The 15,006-nt window shown below is 53.6% G+C and overlaps 1 protein-coding gene across 2 annotated transcripts in view; it reads left to right on the forward strand.

Moving 5' to 3' along the window:
- atp2a3 (ATPase sarcoplasmic/endoplasmic reticulum Ca2+ transporting 3) overlaps positions 1-15,006 on the forward strand; it is a 212,196-nt gene that overhangs the window by 98,356 nt on the left and 98,834 nt on the right. For both annotated transcript variants that reach the window (XM_063031520.1, XM_063031519.1), the window contains exon 7: positions 10,838-10,923. In XM_063031520.1, the coding sequence (XP_062887590.1) occupies positions 10,838-10,923 (86 nt within the window). The remainder of the gene's footprint in view (positions 1-10,837; positions 10,924-15,006) is intronic.

The raw sequence follows: 15,006 nt of genomic DNA on the forward strand, positions 1-15,006 counted from the left end.
GGGTGGTTGCAGTGCAGTCGGTGGGTGCTGGGTGGTTGCAGTGGGTGCTGGGTGGTTGCAGTGGGTGCTGGGAGATTGCAGTGCAGTCGCTGGGTGCAGGGTGGTTGCGGAGGGTGCTGGGTGGTTGCAGTGCAGTTGGTGGGTGCTGGGTGGTTGCAGTGCAGACGGTGGGTGCTGGGAGGGTGCAGTGCAGTCGGTGGGTGCTGGGAGGGTGCAGTGCAGTCGGTGGGTGCTGGGAGGTTGCGGTAGGTGCTGGGAGGTTGCAGTGCAGTTGGTGGGTGCTGGGAGGTTGCGGTGGGTGCTGGGTGGTTGCAGTGCAGTCGGTGGGTGCTGGGAGGGTGCAGTGCAGTCGGTAGGTGCTGGGAGGGTGCAGTGCAGTCGGTGGGTGCTGGGAGGGTGCAGTGCAGTCGGTGGGTGCTGGGTGGTTGCGGTGGGTGCTGGGAGGTTGCGGTAGGTGCTGGGAGGTTGCAGTGCAGTTGGTGGGTGCTGGGAGGTTGCAGTGCAGTCGGTGGGTGCTGGGAGGTTGCAGTGCAGTCGGTGGGTGCTGGGAGGGTGCAGTGCAGTCGGTGGGTGCTGGGGGGTTGCAGTGCAGTCGGTGGGTGCTGGGTGGTTGCAGTGCAGACGGTGGGTGCTGGGAGGTTGCGGTGCAGTCGGTGGGTGCTGCGTGGTTGCAGTGCAGTCGGTGGGTGCTGGGGGGTTGCAGTGCAGTCGGTGGGTGCTGGGGGTTGCAGTGCAGTCGGTGGGTGCTGGGTGGTTGCAGTGCAGTCGGTGGGTGCTGGGTGGTTGCAGTGCAGACGGTGGGTGCTGGGAGGTTGCGGTGGGTGCTGGGAGGTTGCGGTGGGTGCTGGGAGGTTGCAGTGCAGTCGGTGGGTGCTGGGTGGTTGCAGTGCAGTTGGTGGGTGCTGGGTGGTTGCTGTGCAGTCGGTGGGTGCTGGGTGGTTGCAGTGGGTGCTGGGTGGTTGCAGTGGGTGCTGGGAGATTGCAGTGCAGTCGCTGGGTGCAGGGTGGTTGCGGAGGGTGCTGGGTGGTTGCAGTGCAGTTGGTGGGTGCTGGGTGGTTGCAGTGCAGACGGTGGGTGCTGGGAGGGTGCAGTGCAGTCGGTGGGTGCTGGGAGGGTGCAGTGCAGTCGGTGGGTGCTGGGAGGTTGCGGTAGGTGCTGGGAGGTTGCAGTGCAGTTGGTGGGTGCTGGGAGGTTGCGGTGGGTGCTGGGTGGTTGCAGTGCAGTCGGTGGGTGCTGGGTGGTTGCAGTGCAGACGGTGGGTGCTGGGAGGGTGCAGTGCAGTCGGTAGGTGCTGGGAGGGTGCAGTGCAGTCGGTGGGTGCTGGGAGGGTGCAGTGCAGTCGGTGGGTGCTGGGAGGTTGCGGTAGGTGCTGGGAGGTTGCAGTGCAGTTGGTGGGTGCTGGGAGGTTGCGGTGGGTGCTGGGAGGTTGCAGTGCAGTCGGTGGGTGCTGGGAGGTTGCAGTGCAGTCGGTGGGTGCTGGGAGGTTGCGGTGAGTGCTGGGTGGTTGCAGTGCAGTCGGTGGGTGCTGGGAGGGTGCAGTGCAGTCGGTGGGTGCTGGGTGGTTGCAGTGCAGTCGGTGGGTGCTGGGTGGGTGCAGTGCAGTCGGTGGGTGCTGGATGGTTGCAGTGCAGTCGGTGGGTGCTGGGAGGTTGCAATGCAGTCGGTGGGTGCTGAGAGGGTGCAGTGCAGTCGGTGGGTGTTGGGAGGTTGCAGTGCAGACGGTGGGTGCTGGGTGGTTGCGGTGGGTGCTGGGTGGTTGCAGTGCAGACGGTGGGTGCTGGGAGGTTGCGGTGGGTGCTGGGAGGTTGCAGTGCAGTCGGTGGGTGCTGGGTGGTTGCGGTGGGTGCTGGGAGGTTGCGGTAGGTGCTGGGAGGTTGCAGTGCAGTTGGTGGGTGCTGGGAGGTTGCAGTGCAGTCGGGTGCTGGGAGGGTGCAGTGCAGTCGGTGGGTGCTGGGGGGTTGCAGTGCAGTCGGTGGGTGCTGGGTGGTTGCAGTGCAGACGGTGGGTGCTGGGAGGTTGCAGTGCAGACGGTGGGTGCTGGGAGGTTGCGGTGCAGTCGGTGGGTGCTGCGTGGTTGCAGTGCAGTCGGTGGGTGCTGGGGGGTTGCAGTGCAGTCGGTGGGTGCTGGGGGGTTGCAGTGCAGTCGGTGGGTGCTGGGTGGTTGCAGTGCAGACGGTGGGTGCTGGGAGGTTGCGGTGGGTGCTGGGAGGTTGCGGTGGGTGCTGGGAGGTTGCAGTGCAGTCGGTGGGTGCTGGGTGGTTGCAGTGCAGTTGGTGGGTGCTGGGTGGTTGCAGTGCAGTCGGTGGGTGCTGGGTGGTTGCAGTGCAGATGGTGGGTGCTGGGTGGTTGCAGTGCAGTTGGTGGGTGCTGGGTGGTTGCAGTGGGTGCTGGGTGGTTGCAGTGGGTGCTGGGAGATTGCAGTGCAGTCGCTGGGTGCAGGGTGGTTGCGGTGGGTGCTGGGTGGTTGCAGTGCAGTTGGTGGGTGCTGGGTGGTTGCAGTGCAGACGGTGGGTGCTGGGAGGGTGCAGTGCAGTCGGTGGGTGCTGGGAGGGTGCAGTGCAGTCGGTGGGTGCTGGGAGGTTGCGGTAGGTGCTGGGAGGTTGCGGTAGGTGCTGGGAGGTTGCAGTGCAGTTGGTGGGTGCTGGGAGGTTGCGGTGGGTGCTGGGTGGTTGCAGTGCAGTCGGTGGGTGCTGGGTGGTTGCAGTGCAGACGGTGGGTGCTGGGAGGGTGCAGTGCAGTCGGTGGGTGCTGGGAGGGTGCAGTGCAGTCGGTGGGTGCTGGGAGGGTGCAGTGCAGTCGGTGGGTGCTGGGAGGTTGCGGTAGGTGCTGGGAGGTTGCAGTGCAGTTGGTGGGTGCTGGGAGGTTGCGGTGGGTGCTGGGAGGTTGCAATGCAGTCGGTGGGTGCTGGGAGGTTGCGGTGAGTGCTGGGTGGTTGCAGTGCAGTCGGTGGGTGCTGGGAGGGTGCAGTGCAGTCGGTGGGTGCTGGGTGGTTGCAGTGCAGTCGGTGGGTGCTGGGTGGGTGCAGTGCAGTCGGTGGGTGCTGGGTGGTTGCAGTGCAGTCGGTGGGTGCTGGGAGGTTGCAATGCAGTCGGTGGGTGCTGGGAGGGTGCAGTGCAGTCGGTGGGTGCTGGGAGGTTGCAGTGCAGACGGTGGGTGCTGGGTGGTTGCGGTGGGTGCTGGGTGGTTGCAGTGCAGACGGTGGGTGCTGGGAGGTTGCGGTGGGTGCTGGGAGGTTGCAGTGCAGTCGGTGGGTGCTGGGTGGTTGCGGTGGGTGCTGGGAGGTTGCGGTAGGTGCTGGGAGGTTGCAGTGCAGTTGGTGGGTGCTGGGAGGTTGCAGTGCAGTCGGTGGGTGCTGGGAGGGTGCAGTGCAGTCGGTGGGTGCTGGGGGGTTGCAGTGCAGTCGGTGGGTGCTGGGTGGTTGCAGTGCAGACGGTGGGTGCTGGGAGGTTGCGGTGCAGTCGGTGGGTGCTGCGTGGTTGCGGTGCAGTCGGTGGGTGCTGGGGGGTTGCAGTGCAGTCGGTGGGTGCTGGGTGGTTGCAGTGCAGTCGGTGGGTGCTGGGTGGTTGCAGTGCAGACGGTGGGTGCTGGGAGGTTGCGGTGGGTGCTGGGAGGTTGCAGTGCAGTCGGTGGGTGCTGGGTGGTTGCAGTGCAGTTGGTGGGTGCTGGGTGGTTGCAGTGCAGTCGGTGGGTGCTGGGTGGTTGCAGTGCAGATGGTGGGTGCTGGGTGGTTGCAGTGCAGTTGGTGGGTGCTGGGTGGTTGCAGTGGGTGCTGGGTGGTTGCAGTGGGTGCTGGGAGATTGCAGTGCAGTCGCTGGGTGCTGGGTGGTTGCGGTGGGTGCTGGGTGGTTGCAGTGCAGTTGGTGGGTGCTGGGTGGTTGCAGTGCAGACGGTGGGTGCTGGGAGGGTGCAGTGCAGTCGGTGGGTGCTGGGAGGGTGCAGTGCAGTCGGTGGGTGCTGGGAGGTTGCGGTAGGTGCTGGGAGGTTGCGGTAGGTGCTGGGAGGTTGCAGTGCAGTTGGTGGGTGCTGGGAGGTTGCGGTGGGTGCTGGGTGGTTGCAGTGCAGTCGGTGGGTGCTGGGTGGTTGCAGTGCAGACGGTGGGTGCTGGGAGGGTGCAGTGCAGTCGGTGGGTGCTGGGAGGGTGCAGTGCAGTCGGTGGGTGCTGGGAGGGTGCAGTGCAGTCGGTGGGTGCTGGGAGGTTGCGGTAGGTGCTGGGAGGTTGCAGTGCAGTTGGTGGGTGCTGGGAGGTTGCGGTGGGTGCTGGGAGGTTGCAATGCAGTCGGTGGGTGCTGGGAGGTTGCGGTGAGTGCTGGGTGGTTGCAGTGCAGTCGGTGGGTGCTGGGAGGGTGCAGTGCAGTCGGTGGGTGCTGGGTGGTTGCAGTGCAGTCGGTGGGTGCTGGGTGGGTGCAGTGCAGTCGGTGGGTGCTGGGTGGTTGCAGTGCAGTCGGTGGGTGCTGGGAGGTTGCAATGCAGTCGGTGGGTGCTGGGAGGGTGCAGTGCAGTCGGTGGGTGCTGGGAGGTTGCAGTGCAGACGGTGGGTGCTGGGTGGTTGCGGTGGGTGCTGGGTGGTTGCAGTGCAGACGGTGGGTGCTGGGAGGTTGCGGTGGGTGCTGGGAGGTTGCAGTGCAGTCGGTGGGTGCTGGGTGGTTGCGGTGGGTGCTGGGAGGTTGCGGTAGGTGCTGGGAGGTTGCAGTGCAGTTGGTGGGTGCTGGGAGGTTGCAGTGCAGTCGGTGGGTGCTGGGAGGGTGCAGTGCAGTCGGTGGGTGCTGGGGGGTTGCAGTGCAGTCGGTGGGTGCTGGGTGGTTGCAGTGCAGACGGTGGGTGCTGGGAGGTTGCGGTGCAGTCGGTGGGTGCTGCGTGGTTGCGGTGCAGTCGGTGGGTGCTGGGGGGTTGCAGTGCAGTCGGTGGGTGCTGGGTGGTTGCAGTGCAGTCGGTGGGTGCTGGGTGGTTGCAGTGCAGACGGTGGGTGCTGGGAGGTTGCGGTGGGTGCTGGGAGGTTGCAGTGCAGTCGGTGGGTGCTGGGTGGTTGCAGTGCAGTTGGTGGGTGCTGGGTGGTTGCAGTGCAGTCGGTGGGTGCTGGGTGGTTGCAGTGCAGATGGTGGGTGCTGGGTGGTTGCAGTGCAGTTGGTGGGTGCTGGGTGGTTGCAGTGGGTGCTGGGTGGTTGCAGTGGGTGCTGGGAGATTGCAGTGCAGTCGCTGGGTGCAGGGTGGTTGCGGTGGGTGCTGGGTGGTTGCAGTGCAGACGGTGGGTGCTGGGTGGTTGCGGTGGGTGCTGGGAGGTTGCAGTGCAGTCGGTGGGTGCTGGGTGGTTGCAGTGCAGTCGGTTGGTGCTGGGAGGTTGCGGTGGGTGCTGGGTGGTTGCAGTGCAGTTGGTGGGTGCTGGGAGGTTGCAGTGCAGTCGGTGGGTGCTGGGTGGTTTCAGTGCAGTCACTGGGTGCTGGGAGGTTGCGGTGGGTGCTGGGAGGTTGCAGTGGGTGCTGGGTGGTTGCAGTGGGTGCTGGGAGATTGCAGTGCAGTCGCTGGGTGCAGGGTGGTTGCGGTGGGTGCTGGGTGGTTGCAGTGCAGACGGTGGGTGCTGGGTGGTTGCAGTGCAGACGGTGGGTGCTGGGTGGTTGCGGTGGGTGCTGGGAGGTTGCAGTGCAGTCGGTGGGTGCTGGGTGGTTGCAGTGCAGTCGGTTGGTGCTGGGAGGTTTTGGTGTGTGCTGGGTGGTTGCAGTGCAGTTGGTGGGTGCTGGGAGGTTGCAGTGCAGTCGGTGGGTGCTGGGTGGTTTCAGTGCAGTCACTGGGTGCTGGGAGGTTGCGGTGGGTGCTGGGAGGTTGCAGTGGGTGCTGGGTGGTTGCAGTGCAGTTGGTGGGTGCTGGGTGGTTGCAGTGGGTGCTAGGTGGTTGCAGTGCAGTCGGTGGGTGCTGGGTGGTTGCAGTGCAGTCGGTGGGTGCTGGGTGGTTTCAGTGCAGTCACTGGGTGCTGGGAGGTTGCAGTGCAGTCGGTGGGTGCTGGGTGGTTGCAGTGCAGTCGGTGGGTGCTGGGTGGTTTCAGTGCAGTCACTGGGTGCTGGGTGGTTGCGGTGGGTGCTGGGAGGTCGCAGTGCAGTCGGTGGGTGCTGGGTGGTTTCAGTGCAGTCGGTGGGTGCTGGGTGGTTTCAGTGCAGTCACTGGGTGCTGGGAGGTTGCGGTGGGTGCTGGGAGGTTGCAGTGCAGTCGGTGGGTGCTGGGAGGTTGTGGTGGGTGCTGGGAGGTTGTGGTGGGTGCTGGGAGGTTGCAGTGCAGTCGGTGGGTGCTGGGTGGTTGCGGTGGGTGCTGGGAGGTTGCAGTGCAGTTGGTGGGTGCTGGGAGTTGCGGTGGGTGCTGGGAGGTTGCGGTGGGTGCTGGATACTGGTGTCAGAAGATGCTGGTGATTGAGTTGTTCTGCAGTGACGAGGGCCAGGGATCTGGCGTGGAGGAAGGGACCTGGAATTGAAAGAAGATTTCCTGAATTTGACTGGTCATTAACTAGCAGCCGGGCTTCATTCCTGCCGTTGTAACACGTGTCTTCTCTGAGAAGTCTCCTTTCTCCTCACCTTACACCTTCTCCATCAGCAACCCCAGTAAGGCACCCAAGTCTGGAGTTCTGCTCCAAGTCCAGACCCCACGAAGAGGCACAAGCTGGCTTTTCAATTGTTGCCAGTTCCCTGTGATATTTGACAGCTTCCTGACACCAGGAGCAGGGTGAACTCTGACTAGATAGTGGCCCGTTTAAAACGTGCGTAATTAATTAGGCATGCAGCAATATGGCAGTCCCCCACTCCTGCCCTGTCTGCTCTTTTGATTTGGAAACCCTCCCCAGTCTCTAAGACAGGCTATTCCCAGAGAAGCTGCAGTATGTTAATATAAAATGTTTAAGTGCCAGCGATGTTTTTCAATACCCAGGTAGAAAAGCCCAGTTCTGGCTGCAGGCACAACTTTGCAAACCGTTGGTGTGTTTAATAAAATAAAAGTCTTCAATAGTTCTTCCTGTCCTGTGGTTCCCATCAGTTCCAGTTTCCCAGTGGTTTTTGGATGGCAGTTTCTCAGGAATAGCAGCGCCTTTTTCCAAACAGACGAGTTTCCAAATAATGCCACCTGCACCATGAGGTCATCGATTGGCAGACACAGGACTTGGCCTAGCAGTTCTGTCAGCCTCAACCCTGGCGGGAAGCCGCTTCTTGTCTTCATTGTAAGCGGAAAAAAGACGTCACATCCTATGATTCAGCGTAGATCTGGGAGTGCTGAATTACATGATATTTCTGCAAATAACCGCCGACTCTTCCGTTTGTTTTACATTTCTGAAGTATGTTGTGAAGGAGAGAATCAAAGGCTTTGTTCCTTTTTAGAAATCAGATTAGACAGTTCCTCCAACAAAGCAGCACTTGCTCACCAGATACTGACCTGCAGTAACCCCATACCAATGTGGATTGGGATTCAGAGGCTAGGAATCCCAATTCCCCAAAACCGGTCCACCATCTACAAGGTCCAAGTCATGTGATTCCATGCCCACGTGATGGAACACCCGCCACTTACCAGTAACACTGGTACTCGGCAGCTCGCTGGACGGCATGCCACCCACACCACACTGCAGCACAGTGGAAGCAGTTTGTTCCAACTGGAGCATCTCACCAAAACTCCTCAGACAGCACCTTCCAAATCCAGCACTTCAATTACCTAAAACAAAAGCATGGAAACGTGGAAGTTGCCCTCCAAGCCACACACCGTCTTGTCTTGGAAATGTATCTCCCTTCCTCCACCATCACTGAGCCTAAGGCCTGGAACACTCTCCCTAACAGCACCCAGACGTCAAGGATTGCTGCAGTTCAAGAAGGTAACTCACCACGGCCTTCTCAAAGGTGACTACGTTAGGCAAATACATACAGGCTCAGCCTGTATATCAATTGAATAAAATATTGAATTCATCACTAGAGATGCCCTTACTTAGCTGGCTGTTGGCCTGTTTTCAGACTGGGATTAGATTATTAGATTGGATTATGAGGACACGCAGTCCTCTTTTATTGTCATTTAGTAATGCATGCATTAAGAAATGATACAATGTTTTTCCAGAATGATATCACAGAAACACATTACAAACCAAGACTGAAAAACTGACAAAAACCACATAATTATAACATATAGTTACAACAGTGCAAAGCAATACCATAATTTGATAAGAACAGACCATGGGCACGGTAAATAAAGTCTCAAAGTCTCAAAGTCTCTCGAAAGTCCCATCATCTCACGCAGACGGTATACTTCCAGCACCACAAACTTGCTGATGCAGCATCCCAGAAGCATCCAACCACAGTCCGACCCTGAATCCGTCCGAAAACTTCGAGCCTCCGACCAGCTCTCCGACACCGAGCACCACCTCTGCTGAGCGTTTCGACCCCGGCCCCAGCAACAGGCAATAGGCAAGGCCGAGGATTTGGGGCCTTCCCCTCCGGAGATTCTCGATCGCACAGTAGCAGCAGCAGCAAAGCAGGCATTTTCAGAAGTTATTCCAGATGTTCCCCCGTGCTTCTTCACGTCTGTCTCCATCAACTCAGGATTGTGCATGGCATCCTACTTCACAGATACGATATCATTCGGAACGGCTGCGTGCGCTGCGTCGAGTCGCCATCTTCTCCTCCCTCCAGTGATGTGAAGCCACTGACCCTAGGTAAACACAACTGGCACTCAGAGGCAGCTCCCGTCCCCCTATCCCCCTGCTGCACACCAAGGACCGTCAGCCACCTGCCGATGTGTGTCCGGTTGCAGGACCATTTTCCACAGAGTAATTACATGATTTGCTGAGCACAAACTTTTAGTTAACAAAATCAAATGCGGAAAAGGGAGGCGTTGACCTTGGAAGGTGATAACTTTGCTGCTGGTGAGGATCATGACGTGGCTCAGGATGCATAAATCAGGTTCAGGAACCACGTTCTGAGACTTCTGTTTGGAACATAGCTGAGTAATTCCATAGGTCAGCCTGCTCTTATCTCAGGCAAGGCCAGGCACTCACTTTAAGTAAAAGCTGGAGAAATTCTGTGGAAACAACAGGAATTCTGCAGATGCTGGAAATTCAAGCAACATACATCAAAGTTGCTGGTGAACGCAGCAGGCCAGGCAGCATCTATAGGAAGAGGTACAGTCGACGTTTCAGGCCGAGACCCTTCGTCAGGACTAACTGAAGGAAGAGATTCTGTGGACTTGGGAAGGGAAGAAGTGAGAGGGTTAAAATGTTCCTCTATGGTTTGTGGATAAAGAGTATTCTCTTGATCTAAACAGCCACTGGGTTGTTCATTCTTAATCTGGGACACTGGCTAGAGGTAGTTCAGCAAGTAATCAACTACAGTAATCCATGGGGTAGAGGAGTAATACAGGATCACCAGGATTTCACAAGTCCGGCTGCAGCATGCTGCCAGGGTAAAGTCACCATCGTGGGCCTCCTGAACAAGCAACAGATCTTGGAACAACAGTTATGAATTCTGTTTGATCTAGTGGCACAAGCAAAGATGGCTTTCACCATTTTCAACCTCACAAAAGCCTTTAGCTCTTTTAGCTGGGTGAAACTGTGGAGCTCAAATTCAACTCCGTGGATTTCCAATATGAAGATGATACTTGTAATTGTGCGCACTAGGAGCCCGAGCAGGTCACTGAGATATGCAAATGGATGGTCTATACACTGAGTAAACACAAGGTAGTAGTCCTCTACCAAGCTGCCCTCACTAACCCTTCATGACGCAAACACGAGGAAATCTGCAGATGCTGGAAATTCAAGCCACACACACAAAATGCTGGTGAACGCAGCAGGCCAGACAGCATCTATAAGAAGAGGTACAGTCGACGTTTCGGGCTGAGACCCATCATCAGGACTAACTGAAGGAAGAGCTAGTAAGAGATTTGAAAGTGGGAGGGGGAGGGGGAGATACTAAATGATAGGAGAAGACAGGAGGGGGAGGGATGGAGCTAAGAGCTGAAAAGTTGGTATCCCTTTTGCCAATCAACTTTCCAGCTCTTAGCTCCATTCCTCCCCATCCTGTCTTCTCCTATCATTTAGGATCTCCCCCGCCCCCTCCCACTTCCAAATCTCTTACTATCTCTTCTTTCAGTTAGTCCTGACCAAGGGTCTCGGCCCGAAACGTCGACTGTACCTCTTCCTATAGATGCTGCCTGGCCTGCTGTGATCCACCAGCATCTTGTGTGTTTTGCTACCCTTTCATGATAAAGGTTCACAGTAAGAATCTGGAGAGCCTGATTTCCCTTATCGCTGGAGTCAACACTTAGTGTGTTGATTAAAAATGTGAAGCCCTTGTCTGATGTTTTATTGACGGATCTTGCTGCTTAATCTCTGTCAATTTGTCTAACTGTTCTGAACGATATTTGCTTCATGTGATGAGAGAGGTGATGTAGCTAAATTTGCAGTTCAGAAGCAGCTGGTCATGCTGTTTAACTTGCAGCTTTTATTTCCTTTACATACATCCCGAAGATCCAGAGGCAAAAGGTATCAATGTTCAGCGAGCAGAGCTAAATGTTTGCTTCTTTTCGGATCAGCAAAAGGTATTAGATTGTCAGCTGCCGAATGTTTCTGAATGGAGATGTAACTTTGGTGTGTTCTCACCAAAGATCCTTGATTGATATTTCAAAATCATCCGCCTTTGCAAACTAGTCTTTCAGAAGCACCCAGCTTAACCCACCGGGTCCTTCATTGCCAGTAGTTCTTTACAGCAAGCCTTCTGTTGGTCAGCGTGTACCCAGTATGATGTATGAAACCACTGGACAGGTCTGTTCACTTTGGGAATCCCCATTCTGTGTGTTCTATGTTCCCTCACTCTTTCTCCTTTCTATATCCAGGGGAATCTGTCTCTGTCATCAAACACAATGACCCCGTGCCTGACCCACGGGCCGTAAACCAGGACAAGAAGAATATGCTGTTTTCGGTACGTATAAACCGGGGATACCCATATTGACGCTTTGCTGCAAGTTTGAGTGCGCGGTGGGGGGCACTGATGCTTTTTTCGCTGGTGGGGGAGGGGGGATTGTTGCTTTGCCTCTGCTTTCATGTGGGGGGAGCTGGGGAGGTGCTTTGGGGTTCTAACATTTAACTGTCATGGGGCACTCCTCTGTTTTTATGGAGGGTTGCGAAGAAAAAGAATTTCAGGATGTATATTGTATATATTTCCCTGACATTAAATGTACCTATTGAAACCAAAGGTAGGAGTTACTTCCTGGATGAAAGTCAAAAGCTATTTCTCAGGATCTCGTTCTGCTGTCAGGTAGAATTTTGCATTATTAACAATTGGAGTTTGAAGATTAGTTCAATGAAGTGGGGAGATCAACTTGTGTTGGGCACAATTTTCTTTTGGCTTTTTGCCCAGCTTTTCCCAAGTGTAACATGTACATTTTGAGCACATTCTCTCACACTTCATCTCACACTGTCGTAAAGTATAATTCTTCATTATCCTCTGCAGGCAAGGCTCTAAAAATTGCTTTGAACTGTTCTGGGGGGGTTTAAGTACTGTTGAAACTTAGAGGTTGAAAATTAGCCCAGCGATGAATTCTGATGCTGTATTACTTACAGGCCAGAAGAAGATCGTTGGTGTTATAGGAAACAAACACAAAATGCTGGAGGAACTCAGCAGGTCAAGTAGCATCTATGAAGAGGGGAAACCAACTGACTTTTCAGGCCAAGTGCCACAGTAGCATTGTTGTTAGCAGGACTCTATTACAGCTCAGGCTGTCAGAGTTCATTGGCAGTGTCAGCTGTAAAGAGTCTGTACGTCCTCCCCGTGAAATGTGTGTTTTCTCCAGATCCTTCAGTTTCCTCCCATAATCCAAGGTTAGTTGGTCATTGTAAATTGTCCCTTGATTAGTCTCGGGTTAAATTGGGAATGCTGAGCAGTGCAGCTCAAAGAGCCGGTTCTGCACTGTATCGCTACCTAAAAAAATTGTTGGTTTGCATGGGGAAGAGATCTGTTGTGCAGAGAAGCCTGTGTGCTGTAACCTCGTGGCATTTGCCTTGATGAGGAGAGGAAAGGAAAGTAGCAAAAGTGGGGATAAAGGCAGGGAACAGCTTGGAGAAATTCAAACCCAATTTGCAAAAGAGTTTTCCTGCAATTTATGGCTGTCCTTGCACCACTATCACCAGTGCTCCTGACTTCAAACACCCTTCCATTTTACCCTACCACCCTATCCACTTTATATATTCCCTTATAACCTACAAGGTGGCCATTCAGCCCATCCAGTCTATGCTGATTCACTGAGCAATCCTATCAATTATAAGCAGTTCTCTCATGTTGCCATCGACATTACTCATTTGATTCACTCAGTCACAAGGGGCAATTTGCAGTGACCAATTAACCTAATGAACCACATATCCTTGGGATGCAGGGGAGGCAGGTGCAGCCAGAGAAATCTCACACGTTCACAGGGAGAACGTGCAGTGAATCTCCACATGAACAGCAGTGATGGTCAGCATCAGACAGGGTCTCTGGAGCTACGAGGCAGCAGCATTGTCACTGGTCTCTTTTAAGATGCCCATGTGTCGATACTTTAAAGAAGCTATTGGTTGTCGACCTGCCATCATCTTAATTGTCTCATGTCAAGTGTGTTCATCAGCCCTGGAGCCTCACGTTCTCACACCTCCAGCAAGCACACTGAGCCCTGACTGTGGGAATGTAAACCTTACAGCCTGCCAAGCGAAGAGTGACCCCTCTGACCATTTTCCACACGACTCCATGGAGGAGAAGGGCCCAAGAACAGGGGGAGATGTGCATCCTTGTCTTGTACTAACGAGGGATTAGGACAAGAAGCAGCTGGCAGAACATTTAAGAGCTATTTATCAGAGAAATTGCAGAGATGGGATGGGCTAGAAAGGACAAACATGAGGCAGGATGTGATTTTGGATGAGAAATCCATAGCCATTTCAGCAATAAAATTAGGGCCAATTCACTGCAGTGGCAAGGGATGATAATTTCATTTTAACAATGACTTGACTTCGCTGTAAACCACAATCTCAGGGACAATTGCAAAAGGAGGAGACAAGTTAGAAGTAGGATTGGACAACAGTAGATGAAGGTGTTTGAAGCTGTTTTTGGATGTACCCATATAGGATTGTGAACTAAAGTTCTGTGTCAACACTGTTCATTATAAACTTATATAATGAGGGGAAAACAGAGGCACGGTTAATTTCAAAAGCACCAGAACTGGAATAACAGGGCCCCTGAGTCACCGGGGACTGGCTGGAGTTCCTTGAGGAACAATGTGGTCCTAGTGCTGGTTTTAGTAAATGAACTGGAAAACAGAAGGTGACGCAAAGACTATTCTGGGCAAGTGATCATAACGTGACCGAAGCTATTGGCAATGCTGAAGGTAAACCCAAGTTAAAGGCGAAGTTGAGTGAAGCAAAGTGAAAGCAGATGGGTGACAGAGCACCTCACCCAGTAGTGGTAAATATTTGTGGCAAACAAGATTTTCTTTCCAGCAACACATTAGGATATATTTCCACAAGTTAAAGTAATTGAGTCAAAAATAAGTTTCCCAAATTAAAGCCTTTAGGATATAGAACAGTACAGGCCTTTAAGCCTATGATGCTATGCTGACATATTAACTTACTCCCTGATGAATCTAACCCTTCCCTCCTACAAAACCCATAGCCCTCCATTTTTCTTTTCAAAGTAAAATTTATTATCTGAATACATACATGTCACCACATATAACCCTGAACTTCTTTTTTCTGTGGGCACAAATTTCATTCATCTGCCTACCTAAGAGTCTCTTAAATGTCTCTAGTATCTGCAACTACACCACCCCAACAGGGTGTTCCAGGCACTTTACACTCTGTGTTTTTAGAAAAACTACCCCTGAACATCTTCCCTAAGCTTTCCTCCTCACCTTAAAAGGATTGGCCATAACCTCTGGTATTGGCCATTGGGACTGGACATAACCTCTGGTATTTGCCATTGTCTCCCTAGCAAAAAGGCACTGTCCACTCTATTTATACCTCTTATAATCTTATACTTCTCATCCTCCTTTGTTCCAAAGAGAAAAGCCCCATCTCACTCAACCCTTCCTCATAAGACAGGCTCCTGAAATGTAAGTTCAGCAGTGTGTTAAGGAGGAAGACTGGTTGTCAATATGAGAAGTAATGGTGTCAAAATGAAGAGATTGAGTCCCTAAGGAACAAAGATGGTTGGTAAGGGAGAATAAAGGGATGAAGGGACCTACTGATCACTGCCCTACTGCAGTGAATTCCAGTTAATTGGGACACATTGGGACCAGTACATTTTGTCCCAGTTAAGCAGCTGCTCCAATTAGCTAAAGTCTCATGGAAATAGTTAAAAAGGAACAAAGAAGACAAACTGAGTAACAAGTTATGTATTTAAATGAAATTCAGAAGAAATTAGAACCAGTTCTATTACAGTACTTTAAAGCCTAACACTTAACAACTGAGCAATTCATCCAAATCTTTCTTTTGACTGTAAAAGAATAAAATCAGCGCAGACACCAAGTGCAGATAATGGACTGACTGCATTTCGATGACTGCATCCTCCAATTCTTCACTTTCATTGTAAAGATTATTGTTAATACCTTCAAATTCCCCGTAGATCCTAACTTGTTGAAGTCATGAAATTTTCATTTTCACTCCTAATCATTTCTAGCATCTCCGAGCTTGAAACCACAGTGAACAAAACGGTTCTGAATTGTCTTACTGCTTATTTCTTGCCAAGTATCAGTGATAAAAAAATCACTGTTACTTGGTCTTTTGAAAACAAACACATGCAACTGATGCTATTTAAAAACTGCTGGCTCGAAACGTGGTGGAGTGTCTAGCACCCAAGCCAGTGCATGTGACCGATGCTAGTTAGAAACTTTTTGGCAACAGTTTTCTATCCCAATTAAGCGAGATAGTGTCCCAAATAAACGGAGAGAATCCCAGCTATTTTCTTGAATAAATTTTGTTCTTTAAGAGTTGTTCCAAATAAGTGGTTGCTCCAATTAACTGATGGCCCAAGTAACTAGAA

The sequence above is a fragment of the Mobula hypostoma genome, chromosome 23 (genome assembly GCF_963921235.1).
Source record: "Mobula hypostoma chromosome 23, sMobHyp1.1, whole genome shotgun sequence".
In the NCBI taxonomy this organism is placed as follows: Eukaryota; Metazoa; Chordata; class Chondrichthyes; order Myliobatiformes; family Myliobatidae; genus Mobula; species Mobula hypostoma.